This window comes from Ruditapes philippinarum, unplaced genomic scaffold (assembly GCF_026571515.1).
Source record: "Ruditapes philippinarum isolate M1 unplaced genomic scaffold, ASM2657151v2 ctg332_1_1_1_1, whole genome shotgun sequence".
Classification (NCBI taxonomy): Eukaryota; Metazoa; Mollusca; class Bivalvia; order Venerida; family Veneridae; genus Ruditapes; species Ruditapes philippinarum.
Window position 1 is genome coordinate 323776 of NW_026860802.1, and position 20386 is coordinate 344161.

General features: G+C 33.3%; 1 protein-coding gene across 2 annotated transcripts in view; it reads right to left on the bottom strand.

The window, feature by feature from the left end:
• LOC132713437 (hemicentin-1-like) overlaps positions 1 to 20386 on the bottom strand; it is a 92597-nt gene that overhangs the window by 66464 nt on the left and 5747 nt on the right. For both annotated transcript variants that reach the window (XM_060696039.1, XM_060696040.1), the window contains exons 6-19: positions 18289 to 18455; positions 17707 to 17979; positions 14910 to 15191; positions 12786 to 13061; positions 11070 to 11202; positions 10252 to 10421; positions 9687 to 9801; positions 9040 to 9212; positions 8412 to 8628; positions 7224 to 7288; positions 4391 to 4539; positions 1717 to 1852; positions 1245 to 1447; positions 288 to 369 (exon numbers count right to left, since the gene is read on the bottom strand). In XM_060696039.1, coding sequence (XP_060552022.1) covers positions 288 to 369; positions 1245 to 1447; positions 1717 to 1852; positions 4391 to 4539; positions 7224 to 7288; positions 8412 to 8628; positions 9040 to 9212; positions 9687 to 9801; positions 10252 to 10421; positions 11070 to 11202; positions 12786 to 13061; positions 14910 to 15191; positions 17707 to 17979; positions 18289 to 18455 — 2441 coding nt within the window. The remainder of the gene's footprint in view (positions 1 to 287; positions 370 to 1244; positions 1448 to 1716; positions 1853 to 4390; positions 4540 to 7223; positions 7289 to 8411; positions 8629 to 9039; positions 9213 to 9686; positions 9802 to 10251; positions 10422 to 11069; positions 11203 to 12785; positions 13062 to 14909; positions 15192 to 17706; positions 17980 to 18288; positions 18456 to 20386) is intronic.

Genomic DNA, 20386 nt, shown 5'->3' on the forward strand with positions numbered 1-20386 from the left:
ATCGGGGGAATTTAAAGTGGTCGTTTAAGACAAAAGTCGCTTAATACATGTGGTCGCATGGGCAAGTTAGACTGTACCATTATTTTCATTGAAAAAAATTAAGTGAAAAAAAATTGTTCAAGCCAAAATTTGGTCAGGGTCAGATTCCTAATACATCACCTACATAATCCAAGAGCAGGTCAAATCAGTTTCCCGCTTTAATCAGAAAAATGATAAACCTAGCTAATTTGCATAGTTGTGGCGATTTTATAAGACTGGTTATTTGATTAAAACATCAAGTAACTTACCTTGAACATCTACTTGATATGAGATATCAGATTCACCAGCTTCATTCACAGCTCTACATGTATACAGTGCTGTGTCTCCAACCTGTATAAATTATATTATATGTTTATAACATTTTACACCCACATGATATTGTATTCAGTGAATAACATGTAACTGATACAACGTCTACAGATATGGGATATATCATTATGGGATAAAACAGAATAACAGAATTTAGAATTTGATATAAAGCCAAACTGTAACAATATATAAGCCACTAGCAGTGATAAGGAACCAGCCAGCATGGATAGCTCAATCGGTTAGAGTGAGCTACTTGTAATCTCGGCCTTGTGTGTTTGATTTCGGGCTGGCCAAATAAAATTACTAACCAGTTTTTTGGACGGGACTTTAAATCAAGGTTCCGTGTATGAGTGCTTAAACATTTGGCACGATAAAGAAACAGAAGCTTCAGGAATTGGCGCATCTTTGTGTATCTGTATCTTGCATTCTCCTCCAAGATATAAAATGACTAATTCTCTTCTGAAGGACTCGTCCATATGGGCAACCAGTTGCGAGTATAAATAAACTCATATACACACACAAGGAACCATAGAGGCCGGGAACCAGCAGTATCAATTAAATCAGTTGTTTATACCACAGCATCAAACTCCTCATCAAGAAAATCCATTCTAGCAATCCGATTACTTGAATGAAGTGTGACCTGACTTGTATAGGATTTTAAACAAGAAAACAAAAGTTGAGCGTTAAACAGTATAGTGTTTGATATGAATGGCTGGTAGTTTAAGTCTGTTATTATTAGCGTAAATATAACAATCAGGGTTAAAAATCATTTTAATGAAATAAAAAATTATCATTACAACATCACATAGTAAATGACATAGCAATGCCAAAAATATACTATGAAAAATTACAAGATTTGTTAGGAATTATGTGATACACATTCAGATATATATTACCTGTGCACTGTATATAGTCAGTTCCTGTCCCTCGTTGTCTACCTCTACATTATCTAGACTGTCTACATCTAAATCTTCACCATCTTTAAACCAGGAGATTGTTGGCACAGGTACTCCTGTTACCCGGCACAGAACTGTTAGGTTACCGTTGACAACAACTTTCGGGTTTTTATTATATCGTCGGAAATCAATGGTAGCTGGCACTGCATATAGTGGAAATAATGATAAAAGATGCCATTTTAATATTACTATTCATGTACATGTATATTATATAAAAAATAATTGATGTATAAAAATATATGATATAACTACATTCTTGTAAAAAATTTAACCTGTGGTGTAATTTTAACTTTTGATTATGTATTATTATCAAATCATTGTGTGCGGGAGAGTATGTAGCTTTAGAAACATTACTTGTATTATTAATGTTAAATATAAGCTGACAAAATACATTACAATTTCAAATATTTACCAAGAACTTTAAGATTAAAGTCAACGGAATCTGTTCCAGCTTTGTTTTCTGCCAAACATTGGAATGTTGCCGTGTCCGACACCTGGGCTTGTTTCACACGTAACTGACGACCACTTGATAAAATTTCATAACGAGGCTAAAACATTAAACATAAACGACAATGTTTACAATAATAAATCTCTTCATCAAGTTACTTAAAAGCTTTGGACTTAGAATTAGGCAACCAGGGTTCAGCTCCCAAATAGTGCAGAACATTTTAAATGTGATTGATAATGAAATCCATTTTAAGGTTTTTTTTTGCATTGTACCTCTTCTCTGACATGTACAGAAGTATTTTGCAGTTCCTTGTGAAAGTGAAGGCATCTAGTCCTGGTAAACTGCTGGACAGCCTGCCCAGGAATGATGTGGTGATTGAACTGTGCTCCAGTGAATTCAAAGTGCCTTATTTCTGTGATATGGAGGGTAAGAAACTGTACTTTTGTTTATGTACATGAACTACAAGCCAAATATTATAGAAATTGTAAATAATCTATTTTTAGTATCACTGACCTCGACAAATCCAACACAAAAAATGATCCTACCAAATACAAAATGTACGAAAAACATCAGACAATTATTAAAAGCAGTGTAAGTAAAACTGTAAAAAATATTTTTAGGGCCAGTATTGGTGAATAAATTGAACACGGTGACTTAATGGTAAGGGACCATCCAATCTATTTTCCTCTCTTTGATCAAAAATATCAGTCAATAAATGAAGGCTGAATGAGCAAGTGTAAAATCTATTTTTAAGAACTGGTTTTGACATTGACCTCCAAAGACCTAAAACTCCATCCAAAGTTACAGGACCTACCAAGGTCTCCACATGTACTTCTAAATTTAAAGGGGTTATCTGTCATTGATGAAGAAGCTGTATAAACCATAGGAAAGCGTGACGTACCTAAACCATAGGAAAGCGTGACATACCTAAACCATAGGAAAGCGTGACATACCTAAACCCCAGGAAAGCGTGACATACCTAAACCATAGGAAAGCGTGACATACCTAAACCACAGGAAAGCGTGACATACCTAAACCACAGGAAAGCGTGACATACCTAAACCACAGGAAAGCGTGACATACCTAAACCACAGGAAAGCGTGACATACCTAAACCACAGGAAAGCGTGACATACCTAAACCATAGGAAAGCGTGACATACCTAAACCATAGGAAAGCGTGACATACCTAAACCATAGGAAAGCGTGACATACCTAAACCATAGGAAAGCGTGACATACCTAAACCATAGGAAAGCGTGACATACCTAAACCATAGGAAAGCGTGACATACCTAAACCATAGGAAAGCATGACATACCTAAACCATAGGAAAGCGTGACATACCTAAACCATAGGAAAGAGTGACATACCTAAACCATAGGAAAGCGTGACATACCTAAACCATAGGAAAGCGTGACATACCTAAACCATAGGAAAGCGTGACATACCTAAACCATAGGAAAGCATGACATACCTAAACCATAGAAAAGCGTGACATACCTAAACCATAGAAAAGCGTGACATACCTAAACCATAGGAAAGCGTGACATACCTAAACCATAGGAAAGCGTGACATACCTAAACCATAGGAAAGCGTGACATACCTAAACCATAGGAAAGCGTGACATACCTAAACCATAGGAAAGCGTGACATACCTAAACCATAGGAAAGCGTGACATACCTAAACCATAGGAAAGCGTGACATACCTAAACCATAGGAAAGCGTGACATACCTAAACCATAGGAAAGCGTGACATACCTAAACCATAGGAAAGCGTGACATACCTAAACCATAGGAAAGCGTGACATACCTAAACCATAGGAAAGCGTGACATACCTAAACCATAGGAAAGAGTGACATACCTAAACCATAGGAAAGAGTGACATACCTAAACCATAGGAAAGAGTGACATACCTAAACCATAGGAAAGCATGACATACCTAAACCATAGGAAAGCATGACATACCTAAACCATAGGAAAGCATGACATACCTAAACCATAGGAAAGCGTGACATACCTAAACCATAGGAAAGCATGACATACCTAAACCATAGGAAAGCGTGACATACCTAAACCATAGGAAAGCGTGACATACCTAAACCATAGGAAAGCGTGACATACCTAAACCATAGGAAAGCGTGACATACCTAAACCATAGGAAAGCGTGACATACCTAAACCATAGGAAAGCGTGACATACCTAAACCATAGGAAAGCGTGACATACCTAAACCATAGGAAAGCGTGACATACCTAAACCATAGGAAAGCGTGACATACCTAAACCATAGGAAAGCGTGACATACCTAAACCATAGGAAAGAGTGACATACCTAAACCATAGGAAAGAGTGACATACCTAAACCATAGGAAAGAGTGACATACCTAAACCATAGGAAAGCGTGACATACCTAAACCATAGGAAAGCGTGACATACCTAAACAATAGGAAAGCATGACATACCTAAACCATAGGAAAGCATGACATACCTAAACCATAGGAAAGAGTGACATACCTATGGAACACCAAAGCAGCAATTATAAAATAATGCACCCCTAGGTTCACCAAATTTTTTTGGGGAGCAAACATATTTAACACATATTTATTTAATTAACTCTGAGTAATTATAAAATATATCACCTGTACAGATGCATCTAGTTGAATCCCATTTTTATACCATATGATTGTAGGGGAAGGTTTACCTTCTACCAGACAATTTATAATCAATGATTGATTGAGGACAACTTTAGGGTCAAGGTTCAAATTCTCTCTCTGTATCATAGGGGGAACTGAAGAAAAAAATATCAAAGCAAATAATAACAATATTACATTTCTTGTTTATTATCTTGTGACTTATATCATTAAAATAAAGAAATACAAAAATGGCTTTACAAAGCAAAAAAAGAAAAGTCGATCACTGTGGACATTACACTAGTTATCTTCAAACAATTACAAAAGATTATTTTTTGAAGAATAAGATCTGTCAAAATCATCAGATATAAAACTGTAATAAAGCAAATAAGCAATGAGTAGAAATGTATAAATAAAGAATATATGTTTCTAAAAATTATGAACATTTCTCCATGCAAATACTTACAATCTATCATTCACTGTACATGTATTAGTTATATCTAATCTTACATAAAATAAAAGAGCTTCCAATTCAAAATTAAAATCAAGTCTATTAGATCTTCTAGCCATGCAATTATGAGGTTTCATTAGTCAACCTTTGCTTTTGATTCATATCTTCTTTTAGCTGTAATCATACGATTCTGTACAGTTTAAACCTGGGACCGGAGGTTAAAATGAAATATTCTAATCTCAAACTCAGATCTCGGGTATTTGATTGGCCAGACACCAGCACTGAATGTGCATTCACCAATGAAAATCCCAAGATCCGAGACTGATCACAGAAAAAAGATTCATGACCTAGAGGCCTGTTCTCATTAATATGGCTACCTTACAACATGAATCGATGGAAAAAGAGAAACGAATCTACTTCTAGTTATCACAAGAAAAGTCCAAGTATATGGATCATATTGACTCCTATTTACACACAGGTATAGTGACTGGAAGTTGCACTTGCTTGTAATCGCAAGCCATCAATGGTACACAATGAACTGCATAAGCTTATAAGACATGGTAAGTAAGTAAGTAAGTAAGTAACGACTTTATTTTATGAGGCTAACACATTCAGTTTCCCGATCTTCCATGCGGGCCTCAGTATATACAAAACAACATAAAATACAATCACAATCAACATTTAGACAACAAAATATGTACATTAAACATCATATCAATACAATAAATAAGTAAACAATTTTTTCTTCTTACATAGAGAAGTGACATTTTCATAACTTCAGCATGGAAAGTATATGTTTTTGAAACAATATGTACAAACAATTAGTTAGAAAATTGCCACTGGATATAGGAGGATTGAAATTTCCTCAGGGTATCAGAATTTCGAATATGGATTGGTATGCTGTTCCATACCACAGGACCAGAGTAATTAAATGATTTTCTAAAAAATTCTGTTTTTGGTTTGGGTACAGTTAGTTTTTCATTTTGTATAGATCTTAAGTTAAAGTCATGTTTGTCATTTATTGTTTGGAATTTATTTTTCATATAAATAGGAAAGGATGGTTCATTTATAGATTTATACATGAGGATTGCCTTTTTGTACATAATTCTTTGATCAAAGGACATCCAATTTAATTCTTTAAATAGAGTATTTGATGGGGTATCAAAACTTTTGTCTAAAATAATTCTTGCAGCTCTTTTTTGAAAGTTGACAATTTGCGAAAGTAATTCACTACTGCAGTTTCCCCAAATAATGCAACAGTAGTCAATATGTGGCAAAAATATAAGCATTAAAAAAGAGTTTTCTGGAGTGGAGATCAAGGTACTGTTTGATTCTAAGAAGCAAATAGAGCTGTGAATTGCATTTTTTAATAATATTTTGAATTTGTGTTTTCCATTTAAGATTTTTGTCAACCTGGACTCCTAGCAGTTTTTCAGTGTCTGTAAATTCTATCTCTTTGTTTTGAAGGTGCAGAGTAGATGAAGCAGTATTTTTTGATTTAGTATTTTTTAAAGAGAAATTTATGGCCTTAGTTTTTTGTGCATTTAATATCATTGCATTTTGCCTACACCATGTGCTAACACTATCAAGGTCTGTTTGAAGATTATAATTCATTTCCGTTAAAGTACTTCCAGTAGAAGTAAGGGAAGTGTCGTCTGCAAACATATCGGTAGTTGACTGTTTAACATGAAGATGGATGTCATTTATGTATATCAAAAATAGTAGGGGCCCAAGGACTGAGCCCTGAGGCACTCCTGAGACAACTTCAGCTGGTTCAGATAAAACACCAGACACATTGACTTTTTGTGACCTGTCTGATAGATAAGATCTTATCCAATCTATAGTATGTGAAGAGAAATTATAGAAAGGTAGTTTTTCTAGAAGAATTTGGTGGTTCACTAAATCAAAGGCTTTTGATAAGTCTAGAAAAACAGTTCCGACAAGTTTGCCATCATTCAGAGCACTGATCCAATTATCAATTATATTTGTAAGAGCTGTCTCACATGAATGATGTGCCCTGAAACCTGATTGAGCAGTGTAAAGTAAATGGTTTGTTTCTAAATAGAGCTTTAAGTGGTCTGATACATGTTTTTCAATTATTTTAGAGATAAGGGGAAGTACTGAAATTGGTCTGTAATTATTTTTGTCTCCCTTTGGTCCTTTTTTGTAAATTTATTTTGTATATCATGTAGAACATGCTTCATGCCATGGGCTTTAAGTAGCAAGGCAGAATATGAAGCTTGATAAAATGCATGAATGTTAATACAGTGTATATAAATTAGTTTTGATAAACATTTTAAAACATATAATTAAAATCTAAGATAGGTTACAATTAAGATCATCAATTAGCACTTAAATCTCAAGCAGTAAAACATGCAGGTATTTGTTCACCTAAGACATCAAGATCAAATACTTTTTCACCATCACCAGCCTCATTCTGGGCTCTACATGTATACCTACAGGAATAGTTTATTTATAGTAACATTGCAATCACCAGCCTCATTCTGAGCTCTACATGTATACCTACAGGAATAGTTTATTTATAGTAACATTGCAATCACCAGCCTCATTCTGAGCTCTACATGTATACCTACAGGAATAGTTTATTTATAGTTACATTGCAATCACCAGCCTCATTCTGAGCTCTTCATGTATACCTACAGGAATAGTTTATTTATAGTAACATTGCAATCTTCAGCTCCTCATTTTAAGCTCTACATGTAAACCTACAGGAAATGTTTATTTATAGTAACATTGCAATCACCAGCCTCATTCAGAGCTCTTCATGTATACCTACAGGAATAGTTTATTTATAGTAACATTGCAATCAACAGCCTCATTCTGAGCTCTACATGTATACCTATAGGAATAGCTTATTTATAGTAACATTGCAATCCTTAGCCTCATTCTGAAATCTACATGTATACCTATAGGAAAAGTTTATTTATAGTAACATTGCAATCTCCAGCCTCATTCTGAGCCAACAGGACTAGTGTAATGATAGTAACATTGCAATCACCAGTCTCATTCTGAGCTCTACATGTATACCTGTAGGAATAGTTTATTTATAGTAACATTGCAATCACCAGCCTCATTCTGAGCTCTACATGAAAACATGTATGAAATTTATTTATAGTTACATTGCAATCTCAATATTCAGATTTATTTTATTTCAGCATTAAGTCATTGCAGAAAACAAGATCACCTTTTTATCAAATTGACCACACAAGGCATTTAGCAATAAGCTAAACTTACCGGTACTATTCATTTGACTATGTCAACTGTTAAACTAAGCGACAGAAATTACTCTGAGAACTACATCAATACATAATGGTGAGTCCAGGTTAGAGTATCAAATCAGGTTTGACCTTGCTATCATGCATTCTAAATACTGACTATTGGCTGGTCAACTTTATAATTATGAACTCCTTCATTAGCAGTAACAATTTCCAAAATCAAAGCAAGGCAAGTTGGCAATTAATGAATCTAAATTGAAAAGTTTTATCAATTATTTATACAATTAAAAACTTTACATGAGCTTGATATAGTATAACTGTATGAGTATTACATGTACTATACCTGGCAGAATCTTCAACATTTACAGAGGTTATTCTCAGAGTCCATCCATCATCTAACAAGGTGATACGACTGGTATTTGCTGATATTATTTGATTATTTTTATACCAGGTAATTCTTGGTAATGGTATACCCGAGGCAGGACATGTAAGACTGATAGATTCGTTGCTAATTATCTCAGGCTTCTCAATCTCTCCGGGGCGCTCGATCACAGGGCCAACTATTTAATAAATAGAAATTTAAAAATAAAAACTTAACAGAGTTAAAGTATACAGAGTTAAAGTATCACAAGTAAGAAACTTAATAATAGCAATTTTATCATCAAAGAGTACTATTTGAAAGCATGTTAAAGGCATATCATTATAAACCAATAGTTAACAGTGTCTCTAAAGAAACTGTTCATTCAAAATTTCAAAAATCACTCATTACAAGGTTAATAAATAACAGAACAGTCAAACTTTTTTAACTTTAAGCTGTAAATTTATATCATACTACTCTGCAAACATTATATCTGTTATATTCCTTCAAACTCACCTGACTAAATTCAAAATTAAATGTTAAAGTTAAATACAGATTTTGGCAATACTATGAGATATATAATATAAGACATTAGACATCATAATAAACTCACCATGTACATCAACATCAAATTCTTGTTCTGTACGTCCAGCTACATTTTCTCCTACACACTTGTATTTCCCAGAGTCTGACACCTGCGCCCCAACGATCTCTAATCTACGACCATCAGCATGTACATGTAAGTTTGGGTCATTTTCTGGTGACAATAAATCTCCGTCCTTGTACCTAGGTATAAGATAATTACACCAGGAATGGGTAAATTTATTTTATAATAATAGACTATTTATAGGTAATATTTTTTTTAACAAAGAAAACTTTAACATTTTTGGTGTGCACTGAAAGATTTTGTCAATACTGTATGCTGAATCTTGTCTTACGTGTATAGAAAGAATTATAAGACTTCGCAAAAGTTTGTCTCTACGAATATGTCATCCTTATGAAAAACATGACATATTGTATTCACATATATTTTTATTTACAAAGATATATTTATAGTTCACAGAATTTACTTTTATATTTCTTTGTTTACCATTTGTGAAAATTAACTGTTATACATTTTACCTATATAAAATCATATACTACATTATTGAAAAGACATTCTATATGTTGGTAAAATATCTGGAAATTCCTTATTGTTGTAAGGGAATACATGTTAGGTTCAAGATTATAATTATTGTAAAATATATGTGTAAACTATACCATAGAACATTGGGTCTAGGAATTCCTGTTACAGGACAATCTATGTAGAGAGAGCTGTCTTTGTTTATAATGTTAACATCAGGTGACACTGAGTCTGGATCAATGTTTGGTGGCACTGAAAATTAACATAAGAACATATGTCATTCATACAAAATGGTATATATAAATGTCATTTTAAAACAAAGTATATTAACTTATCCAGCCATTGTCTTGGCAAAATGCCAACATTTTCAATTAAAAGGTGTTACATAAATTACTAGTTTCTTAATCAAATATTTAAAAATGTAACAGATATATGTTGATAACATGGTGTTAGTGAGTCAATTTAATATAGCAAATGTCCATATACAAATATAGAAATACCCTAGTAGTTTTTCTCTCTTAATTGGGAAGAGGTCTTTGCATTTTGATTTTGGGAGGAATTATTGCTCAACAAATTTGGGAATTAAAAAAGCTGGTACAAGTTCAGATTTTTGGGAAAACTGCATGATTCAAAAGAGAATTTCGATTGGGAAAAAGCCTTTTGTAGGCCTCTGTTCTGTAAGGTGAAAAATCACTGTAATACCATGAACATTAAGATCAAAACTTTTCTCCACTTCACCGCCAATATTTTCAGCTATACATGTATATCTGGCTGTATCGTCCACGTCTGCGGAGTAAACAGTCAGGTTCATTCCATCTGATGATATTTCATACACTGTACCCAACTCAGATCGTTGTAACGCGTATCCATTCCTGTAATATCAACATGTACTTGTTAACTTAATGTCAGTAGCCATGGTAACAGGGCCAGTGTTCACATGTAGAGGACAGGGCTCTTCCTATTAATTTAAGGGGGAAAAAAAAACTAAACATTTTTGCAAAAGGAAAGAAAAAGCTTGATGTTAAGTCAGTTTTCGCCCTCTCTTTGGGAAAAACTGCAAGATTTTAAAGCATTTTTTTTCCAAGGGGAAGACATTTATTAAGCAAACCTTTGCTATAAAAGGATAGAAACTTGCATAAATATAATGAATGACTCTTGCTACCTTTTGTAACACTTAAACATACTGACAAAGGATTCAAATTAAAATAATTTCTTTCATGTCCAAAAATTATTTTATAATCAAGTTTCATGAAAATATGTTATGAATTATTAGCAGCTAAGGTCATGTCCTAAGGAAACAAGTTATTTGCAGAATCATAAATTATTTCAAGTAATCACAACACTTCTAGCTTAAAAGTCAAAGACTTTAAACTGAGTAATTAACACATCTCTTTCATACTCTTTACTGAAATTTAAGAAAATTAGCAAATTACATCAATCTTGAAGCCAATTAATGGATTATAATATTAAATAATCATTAATGAACATTGTTCTACAATACATATATGATCTGTACTTACTGTAGCCAGGTTATTGTAGGTTGAGGATCACCTTCTACTGGACATACCAATGTTATATTGTTACCAATTATCACATTCTTATCATCAACTACACCATCCTGACCTTGATCTTTCCCTGTCAACTTTGGTTTAACTGTAATAAAAACAATCTTGTTCAGACACTCTAATATTTAGGTTGCACGGAAGAGCAGGCTGATCTGGATCCATTGCTGGTCGCAAACGCACTATGTTGGTTTTGACACAACTCGGCTCAATTATGAAGTTATGACATTTAAATAAAAAATATGCCATAAAGAACGAAACACAATGATAAATTTAATGCACTCACATGGTTTGAACCATGTACAATGTAGAAATATATAGTTATTTGTGAATGCTTCAGTCCTTCATGGTATAATTTATATGTATACATGTATATGACATAGTATACAAAGTGCTTAAAGCTGCATGCCTCCAGATGAGTCAAAATATTTCAAGAAAATCAAACTTGAGAAATATGTACCACGATTTTGGGAAAAGTAAAATGATTCAAGATTCAAGTAATATTTTACATGTTATGTGTGGTTAATGACTGATTTTTAAATATTTACAACTATATTTCTACTGCGTTACTAACACAGTAAGGGCTATTTATGCATATTTTGACAACTTTTTGGTAATTTATGTGGGTTATAAGTGCCATTGATAATGTGCAAATTACTTCCTTTTGGTTATTTCACACAGGGTCTTTCGAATAGAATTGTTTGTTCAGAATATTTGCCGATAATCGGCGTCATTTTGAAAATGCACCAAATTAAACATCAAATATTTGCAAATAATATAGTGAAATATTATAATATTTTTACATGATACAATTTAATAGCATCTTTTCTCTGTAAAATCAATTTCTATTTTGTCATTGAACAATGCATAAATTTAAAAAAGCTCATGAAACTCGGACCTATTTTCAAATATGAGCAGTAGATTTTTACCTTAGATAATTCTAATTTCATTGCAAATCTATGAAATTGTTACTTTTAAAGTAAAAACTGATAATATAATGTAGTCAGAGTTAGTTTTTAGTAATTTTTTTATTGATTTAACAAAATATTATCTTATAATTTGATTTCTAAGGGTGCTATATCACATGACTCAACATGACTCAACCGAGACAGCATTTTTCGTAAAACTGGTCTGTCTCCAGACCATTCTATTTGAAAGACCCTGTTTCACAATATTATACATTCAAATACATTTTTAAAATTTCATGAAAATTAGCGTGGATCTGGAGGCGTGCTGCTCTAAGCAAATCAGAATTAAAGAAAATTATTTTCATCATTAAAATTAAATGTAAGTCTTAGAATAATTCTCTGCAATATCTAAATGATGTCTAAGAATAATTCTCTGCAATATCTAAATTAAACAAACAAAGTTGTAAAATCCTATGAAAGCAGATGTTTTGTGTATGAAATCCTTACCAAAAGCCACAAAAAAATGTTTTGTTTGTTTTAGAGAACATTTTACTCTTTTTTGCTGATATTTGTGTTTAATATCAGAAACAGCCAATGTGACTGGATAAGGTGATAATGTGATTGTACAACTTTTCTTCATAGCCTGGCTCCTTTAATATTTTAACACAATTTAATATCAAAGGATTTTTATAGAACAAAAAGATAATTCAGTACCATTAGTGAAACTGTATTTGAATAAAATCTCACTTGAATTAAACGTTTTTACCTATAACTTTAACTTCAACATCATGCTCCACTTCACCAGCCTGGTTCTCGGCTATACAAGTATACACAGAGGAATCCTCAGCTTCTGCATCTAAAATCTCCAGGGAACCATCGTCCAGTATAGCCAGTCCACCATGATCTCCGGTGATCAGCAAACCATCCTTATACCATGTGATCAATGGTTGAGGTGTACCGGAGGCCGGGCACCGGATAACCACCGGACTGCCCTCTATTATTTCTTTATACTTGGTCAGGTTTGAAGGTAATTTTGGAGGATCTAAATATAATGTAAAATGCATTGAAAAATTCAACTCAGTTCAAATAACTACATGTTTTCAAATAGTTGGACTTCTGGAATCATACAAAGAACTCCTGGATTCTTACAAAGAAGAAATAAAAATGGAAGCAATTCTGGGACATAGTGGGCCTTTAACTATTAGTATTACACAACAGGTGAGTAATTTTCTTTTCTAATACACAAAAGATGCAAAAAAACACACACTCCTTTTTTATGCAAAAATACAAAAAGGGCCAACACACTTTTACTTAAAACAGAAAATATACAACATGTAACACTGTCAAATTTTTACAACCTTATAGTGTCAAATTTTATTACAAGACTAGAAATGTGTCATCATGCCACGGATGCCCCCGCATGCAGCCAAAATTTCAGATGGTGCTTTAATTAATTTTTTTCATTTTAAGTTCAAAGCCCTTAAAACTTTTCAATGTTAACACAAACCATTTTCATACAATGTTCAAGGCACTGAAATTATTCAGTCTAAACCTTTTAAAAATAGCATATTGCATATTTGTAGCCAAAATAATGGCTAAAAGTAAGAGTGCTGAAAGTGAAAGTTCAAATTTTTTCCAACATTCAGGAAAGATAAGTTTGTCTTAAATCATTGAACTACAACCAAATTCAAACTTAAACTGCTTATTCCTAAGATATATCTATATTATTTTCAAAGTGAAAGGGACATAACTCTGCCAAAAAATCATCAAACCATGACCAAACTCCAACTTGACCTGCCCATTCCTTTGACATATCCATATGTCAAATTTAAGTTGAATATGTAACACAGTGTTGGGTAAATAATGAACAGAAACTGTAAATTTCATATTATTTTCAAAGTGAAAGGGGCATTACTCTGCCAAAAATCATTGAACCATGACCAAATTTGAACTTGACCTGCCCATTCCTTTGACACATCCATATGTCAAGTTTGAGTTGAATGTGTTGTACCTTTGGGGAGATAATAAACGGAAACTGAAAATTTCATATTATTTTCAAAGTAAAAGGGGCATAACTCTGCCAAAAATCATCGAACCACGACCAAATTCGAACTTGACCTGTATTTTCTCATGACATATCCATATGTCAAGTTTGAGTTGAATGTGTTGTACCTTTGGGGAGATAATGAACGGAAACTGAAAATTTCATATTATTTTCAAAGTAAAAGGGGCATAACTCTGCCAAAAATCATCGAACCATGACCAAATTCGAACTTGACCTGTATTTTCTCATGACATATCCATATGTCAAGTTTAAGTTGAATGTGTTGTACCGTTGGGGAGATAATGAACGGAAACTGAAATTTCATATCATTTTCAAAGTAAAAGGGGCATAACTCTGCCAAAAATCATCGAACCATGACCAAATTCGAACTTGACCTGTATTTTCTCATGACATATCCATATGTCAAATTTGAGTTGAATGTTTGCAACCGTTCTTAAGATAATGAACGGAAACTGATGATGACGGAATGACAGAATGACGGAAGGACGGAAGGATGGAAGGACGGAAGGATGGAAGGACGGAAGGACGGAATGACGGAACAGGGTAACACTATATGCCCCGGCCATTACATGGCGGGGGCATAATAATAATAAATGTATAACCTTAATCTGTAACAGTATAACTGTTTTACCTAATACAGTCATTTCTTAGCCTTATAGAATCAATTTTTGCTTAGCTGTAATACAAATACTAATAAATTAATTACCTAATACATTCATATTTTCAACTAATAGAGTCATTTTTTACTTAGCTAATACATGTACTGTTAAACTTATTACCTAATACATTCAAATTGAAACATCTTTTACAGTCAAGTTGTATTACCTAATACATTCAAAGTAAAATCCCTTGTAGCTATTCCAGCATTGTTTTCTACCACACAGACATATCTACCAGAGTGATCTACTCTAACAGACTCTATAAGTAACGATCCATTCTCGGACTCTGTAAATCCACTGACTTCATCAAACACTGTAAGTACTGTCTCGTCTTTCTTCCAGTCAACTGTAGGTACTGGGTTACCGAAGTTTTCACAAAGCAATGTCACATCATCTCCTTTGATAACAGTGATCTCTGAGGCACCCTTGTCTAGAATCACTGGCGGAACTGTGGCATAAATATAGACATATTTCATACAGCTGCAAGTAGTTTTTAAGTGACAATTGTGCATGAATCTTTGATATGCTATGATACTACATAAATGTTTGAAATGTTTGAATCAATCAACTAAATAAATCTTTTCTGAATATATTTGAAATGAACATGTATATTCTATTAATAAAATAAACAGTAATGTACATTTACATAAAAATAGTATTCAAAAATAATGTGTGCGTAAAAAGAAAATACCAGATACTAAAACAAATAATCTTTTTTGTTCTGATTATCACTGTTTAGGTCACATGACAAGCTTCTGAAAAGAGCAGCACCTAGGTTAAAGCTACATGCCTCCAGATGAGTCAAAATATTTCAATAAAATCAAACTTACTAAGATGTTAGGAAAAGTAAAAAGTTTCAAGATTCAAGTAATATTTTTCATGTTATGTGCAATTAATGACTGGTTTTTTTTTTCGTATTTACAATCAAATTTCTACTGTGTTACTAACACAGTAATGGCAATTTATGCATACTTTGACCATGTTTTGGTAATTTACACGGTTTGAAAGTGCCATTGATAATGTGTAAATTGCTTCCTTTTGGTAACTTCACAATATTACACATTCAAATACATTTTCAAAATATTCATCAAAATTAGCATTAACCTTTTCCCTTATACAGTAAACTTCACTTATAGCGAACACGGTTATAGCGAACTTCCGGTTATAAGGAACAATTTTTTTCGGCCCGAATTTTGCCCTTCTTTATTTAATATAAAAAAAATGCGGTTACAACGAACACGGTTATAAGGAATTATCGCTTATAAGGAACTCATTTCTTAGTCCCAATTTAGTTAAAAGTACGGAAAATTACACCTTTATAACGTACTCTAAAATATCGGCTATCTGTAAAATTATAGATCCCGCATTTTCAACTTTCGTTTTCATAATGGCACGGATAAAAACTCGGCCAGATGTACCGTTTATTGTTGTATGTACTTCTATTCAGCTGTAAAAATGAATTTTTATAGCAGTACTTAATAGTTTTCTATTATTTTCTATTAGCACTAGTTCTTGTAACCAAGAAAAAACGGTTATTCCTTTTATTCTGTTATTTCTTTTCTTAAATAGTTTTGCTCAAGTAAAATAATTATAATCATTTATAATCGGTTTTCAACATAATCACACAAAGTATGATTGATTGAAATGAAAAGATATCTATATCTTTTATAAGTAAAAGTCACGCTTAAAACATAATAGAAGATATTCAAAAGGAAGAAAAATCGAAAATCTTGTTTATTCTTAATCATGGTAAGAAAACAAAAAGCACTGAGTTAAGAAATAAAATAATGTATTTCATGAGAAATTGTGAAACGGAGTAAAACTAAAACTGAAATAACAAAGGATTTTTAAATTTAAAAAAAAGGACGCTCTCGGGTATTGTGTCTATAAAAGATATGAGTGACTAATTTTTCTAAAACAAATGCTTTTCGTAATGGACGATGGTAAATAATCAGTTCGTTAAATGCAAATCTGTTCGCTATAAAAACTCCTAATACAAGGAACAAATTTGCTATATGCTTACAAGGAACTCCGGATATAAGGAACAGATTTCAAATGTCCCAATGAGTTCGTTATAAGCGGAGTGTACTGTATTAGCGTGTTTAGACGGCTTTTTGCCACCCCCCCCCCAAATTATTTGAGGCCTCAAACAGTGAAAAAATGCCCTGTTTAGGTCCCAAACACTGTTTTCGTTTGAGAAATGTTGTTAAAAGAAGTGACAAATGGCCTCAGGTCGATCTTAGGGTAACTAGTAACGGACGCTGAAAAGCCTTTTACTCCATCTCAATTCATTGAGAAGTTGCAGCACGTTGAAATCAGTTTTGAGGGAAAAAACAATGCAAAATAGTGATTTTTGGCAATTTTGAGACGTCCCCCTGTTGCCATGGTAACAGAAAATTTACGATTAAACATGCTGTTACAAAGGCTATGGTCTAGTCAACATTTGTGCCAAGTTTCATCAGCATTGGAGCATTTTTCATAGTTTCATAGCAGTTTGAACTTGTTACAGGAGGCTTTTCAATGAAAATGGCCATTTTTCGCAATATGCTCATGGGGTAAAAGGTTAATATGGAGACATACTGCTTTAAGTCGCCAGCCTTCTTACCCTAGCTTGATAGCTATCTAACATGTAACAGGACTAGGAGATCAGTAATTTTGTGGTTTTGTTTTTAAGCCGATTTCATTACATTTTCTTTCATATCTTGGTGGAAGTTCCTCCTAACCACATGTCCTTGATAGCTAACAAGTAATAACCAATTTCTTGCTAAATGACTGGATTCTTATCCCACATGATTTCTGAATCTACTGTGAGAGACAAATGACCATTAGACTCAATGTTCTGGAAAAAACTGCCTTGCCCAAGATCAGATCAGCAATCCCTGGATTATTAGCTACCACAACACCTTGACCAAGAAGGGGGTTTCTTCAAATCAATCAGTCCACCATTTTAATTGATAACTTACTCTGTACAACAAGGGTAATAACTTTGGTCTCAGATCCTGCCACATTTGTTACAATACACTCGTAGATGGCTTTATCCTCAATCTTTGAGTTTAAAATTGTCAACCCATAATCTCCAAACAGGTACTTTTCTGATGTAGGATTAAACGGTACAAAGTTTTTCCTCCATGTTATTTCAGGTGTTGGTACACCACTACCGACACATGGCAACACAACTGTCTCGTTCTCTGTCACAGTCAATCTTTCATTAGGCTCTCCAGCTATTGTTGGTTTCACTAAACATAAAACAAATTAAATCCTTAATCTTCTGAAATTTTAAACAAACATTGTTTTGAATATTGACACAGTCCGTTAAAAATTTAAATTTTTTCAATATCAAAATACACAAATTATGCTACCACCAGCATAGACCCTAGACAGGCTTCATTAAAAAAGTATCAAATGCTTACATGGACAAATAATGTATTAAATTGTTCCAAATTGGAAATGTTTCTAAAATTGGGAGCAAAACCCTAGAATTACAATTTGATCTTTACTTAGTTATCTAGATAAAATGTTCGGATAATAATAACTTGGTAATTTACCCTGAACAAAAAGGTCCACAACCTTTTCTATATCTCCAGCTATATTAGTGGCCTGACATCTGTATTCACCAGTATCAGTGGCCTCGGCCGAGAAAATCTCTAAACTCCCATCTTCTCTTATATAGTAATGATAGTCTGTCAGTGAAATGGGACTTTCATCCTTGAACCTAAATACAGATACAGTATGTTAAACTTTCACCTGAATACTGGAACAGTATGTAAAACTTGAACCTGAACACTGGAACAGTATGATAAACTTTGACCTGAATAGACAATATGATAAACATTAGCCAGAATACAGAAGCAGTAATATTAAACTTAAACTTGAAAACAGGAACAATATCTAAAACTTGAACATATATACTGGAACGCTATGTTAAACTTGAACCTGAAAACAGGAATAAATGTTACTCTTGAACATGAAAACAGGAACAATATGTTAAACTTGAACATGAAAACAGGAACGGTATGTTAAACTTGAACCTGAAAACAGGAACAATATGTTAAACTTGAACATGAAAAAAGGAACGGTATGTTTAACTTGAACCTGAAAACAGGAACGGTACATTAAACTTGAACCTGAAAACAGGAACAATATGTTAAACTTGAACATGAAAACAGGAACGGTATGTTTAACTTGAACATGAAAACAGGAACGGTGTGTTTAACTTGAACCTGAAAACAGGAACGGTATGTTAAACTTGAACATGAAAACAGGAACAATATGTTAAACTTGAACATGAAAACAGGAAAGGTATGTGTAACTTGAACCTGAATACAGGAACGGTATGTTAAACTTGAACCTGAAAACAGGAACAATATGTTAAACTTGTACATGAATACAGGAACAGTATGTAAAACTTTAACTACAGGAACAATATGTTAAACTAGATTCTGAAAACAGGTACACTATGTTAAACCTGAACAGTCATGAATACAGGAACAATATCTAAAACTTGAACATAAATACTGGAACAGTATGTTTAACTTTTACTACAGGAATAATATGTTAAACTTGAACCTGAATGCAGAGACATTAATTAACTTAAACCTGAATACAGAGACAGTATGTTAAAGATGAACCAGTTAATGTTAAACATGAACCTGAATACAGAAACAGTATATAAAATCTTGCAATTCTACAGGTTCCCAGAGGTTGTAAGGTAATAAATATTACAACAAGCTAGGTAATAATATTCATTTAAGAATCTTGAATTTCAGGAACCTTGTTTCATATAAGCTCATAATTCATAAAACTTGATAAAACATGCACTATTTTATTTAAATTGTGTGGATTTGATTATCCTCGCCCATATTATGGAAAGCATATTAAACAAGAGGGCCATGATGGCCCTGAAGTCACTCACATGTATATAGGCCCCCAGAGCGGGGTCAGTTTAAAACTCCAGGGCTTTTATTTGAACAAACATGGTAGACACCCATTAGAAGATGTTTCATGCTAAACATCTAAGGTCTAGCTCGTTGAATTTTTTCTTTACAGATATAGTAAAAAACAATGAGACCCCTTGGGTAGGGCCAGTTTTGACCCCAGGGCTTTTATTTGAAAAATCTTTGTAGACACTTACTAGAAAATGTTTCATGCTTAATATCTAAACTCTAGCTATTCGGGTTTTTTCAAAGAAGATTTTTAAGTTTTTGCTATACACATATAAGGAAAATCAATGACCCCCTGGGGTGGGGCCAATTTTGACCCCAGAGCTTTTATTTGAACAAAATTGGTAGACACCCATAAGAAGATGTTTCATGCTAAATATCTTAGCTCTAGCTATTTGGGTTCTTTAAAAGAAGATTTTTAAGTTTTTACTATATGCATATAGGGAAAGTCAATGACCCCCTGGGGCGGGGCCAATTTTGACCCCAGGGCTTTTATTTGAACAAACTTGGTAGACACTCACTAGAAGATGTTTCATGCTTAGTATCTAAACTCTAGCTATTTGTTTTTTTTCAAAGAAGATTTTTTAAGTTTTTGCTATACACATATAAGGAAAATCAATGACCCCCAGGGCGGGCCAATTTTGACCCCAGGGCTTTTATTTGACCAAACTTGGTAGACATACATTAGAACATGTTTCATGCC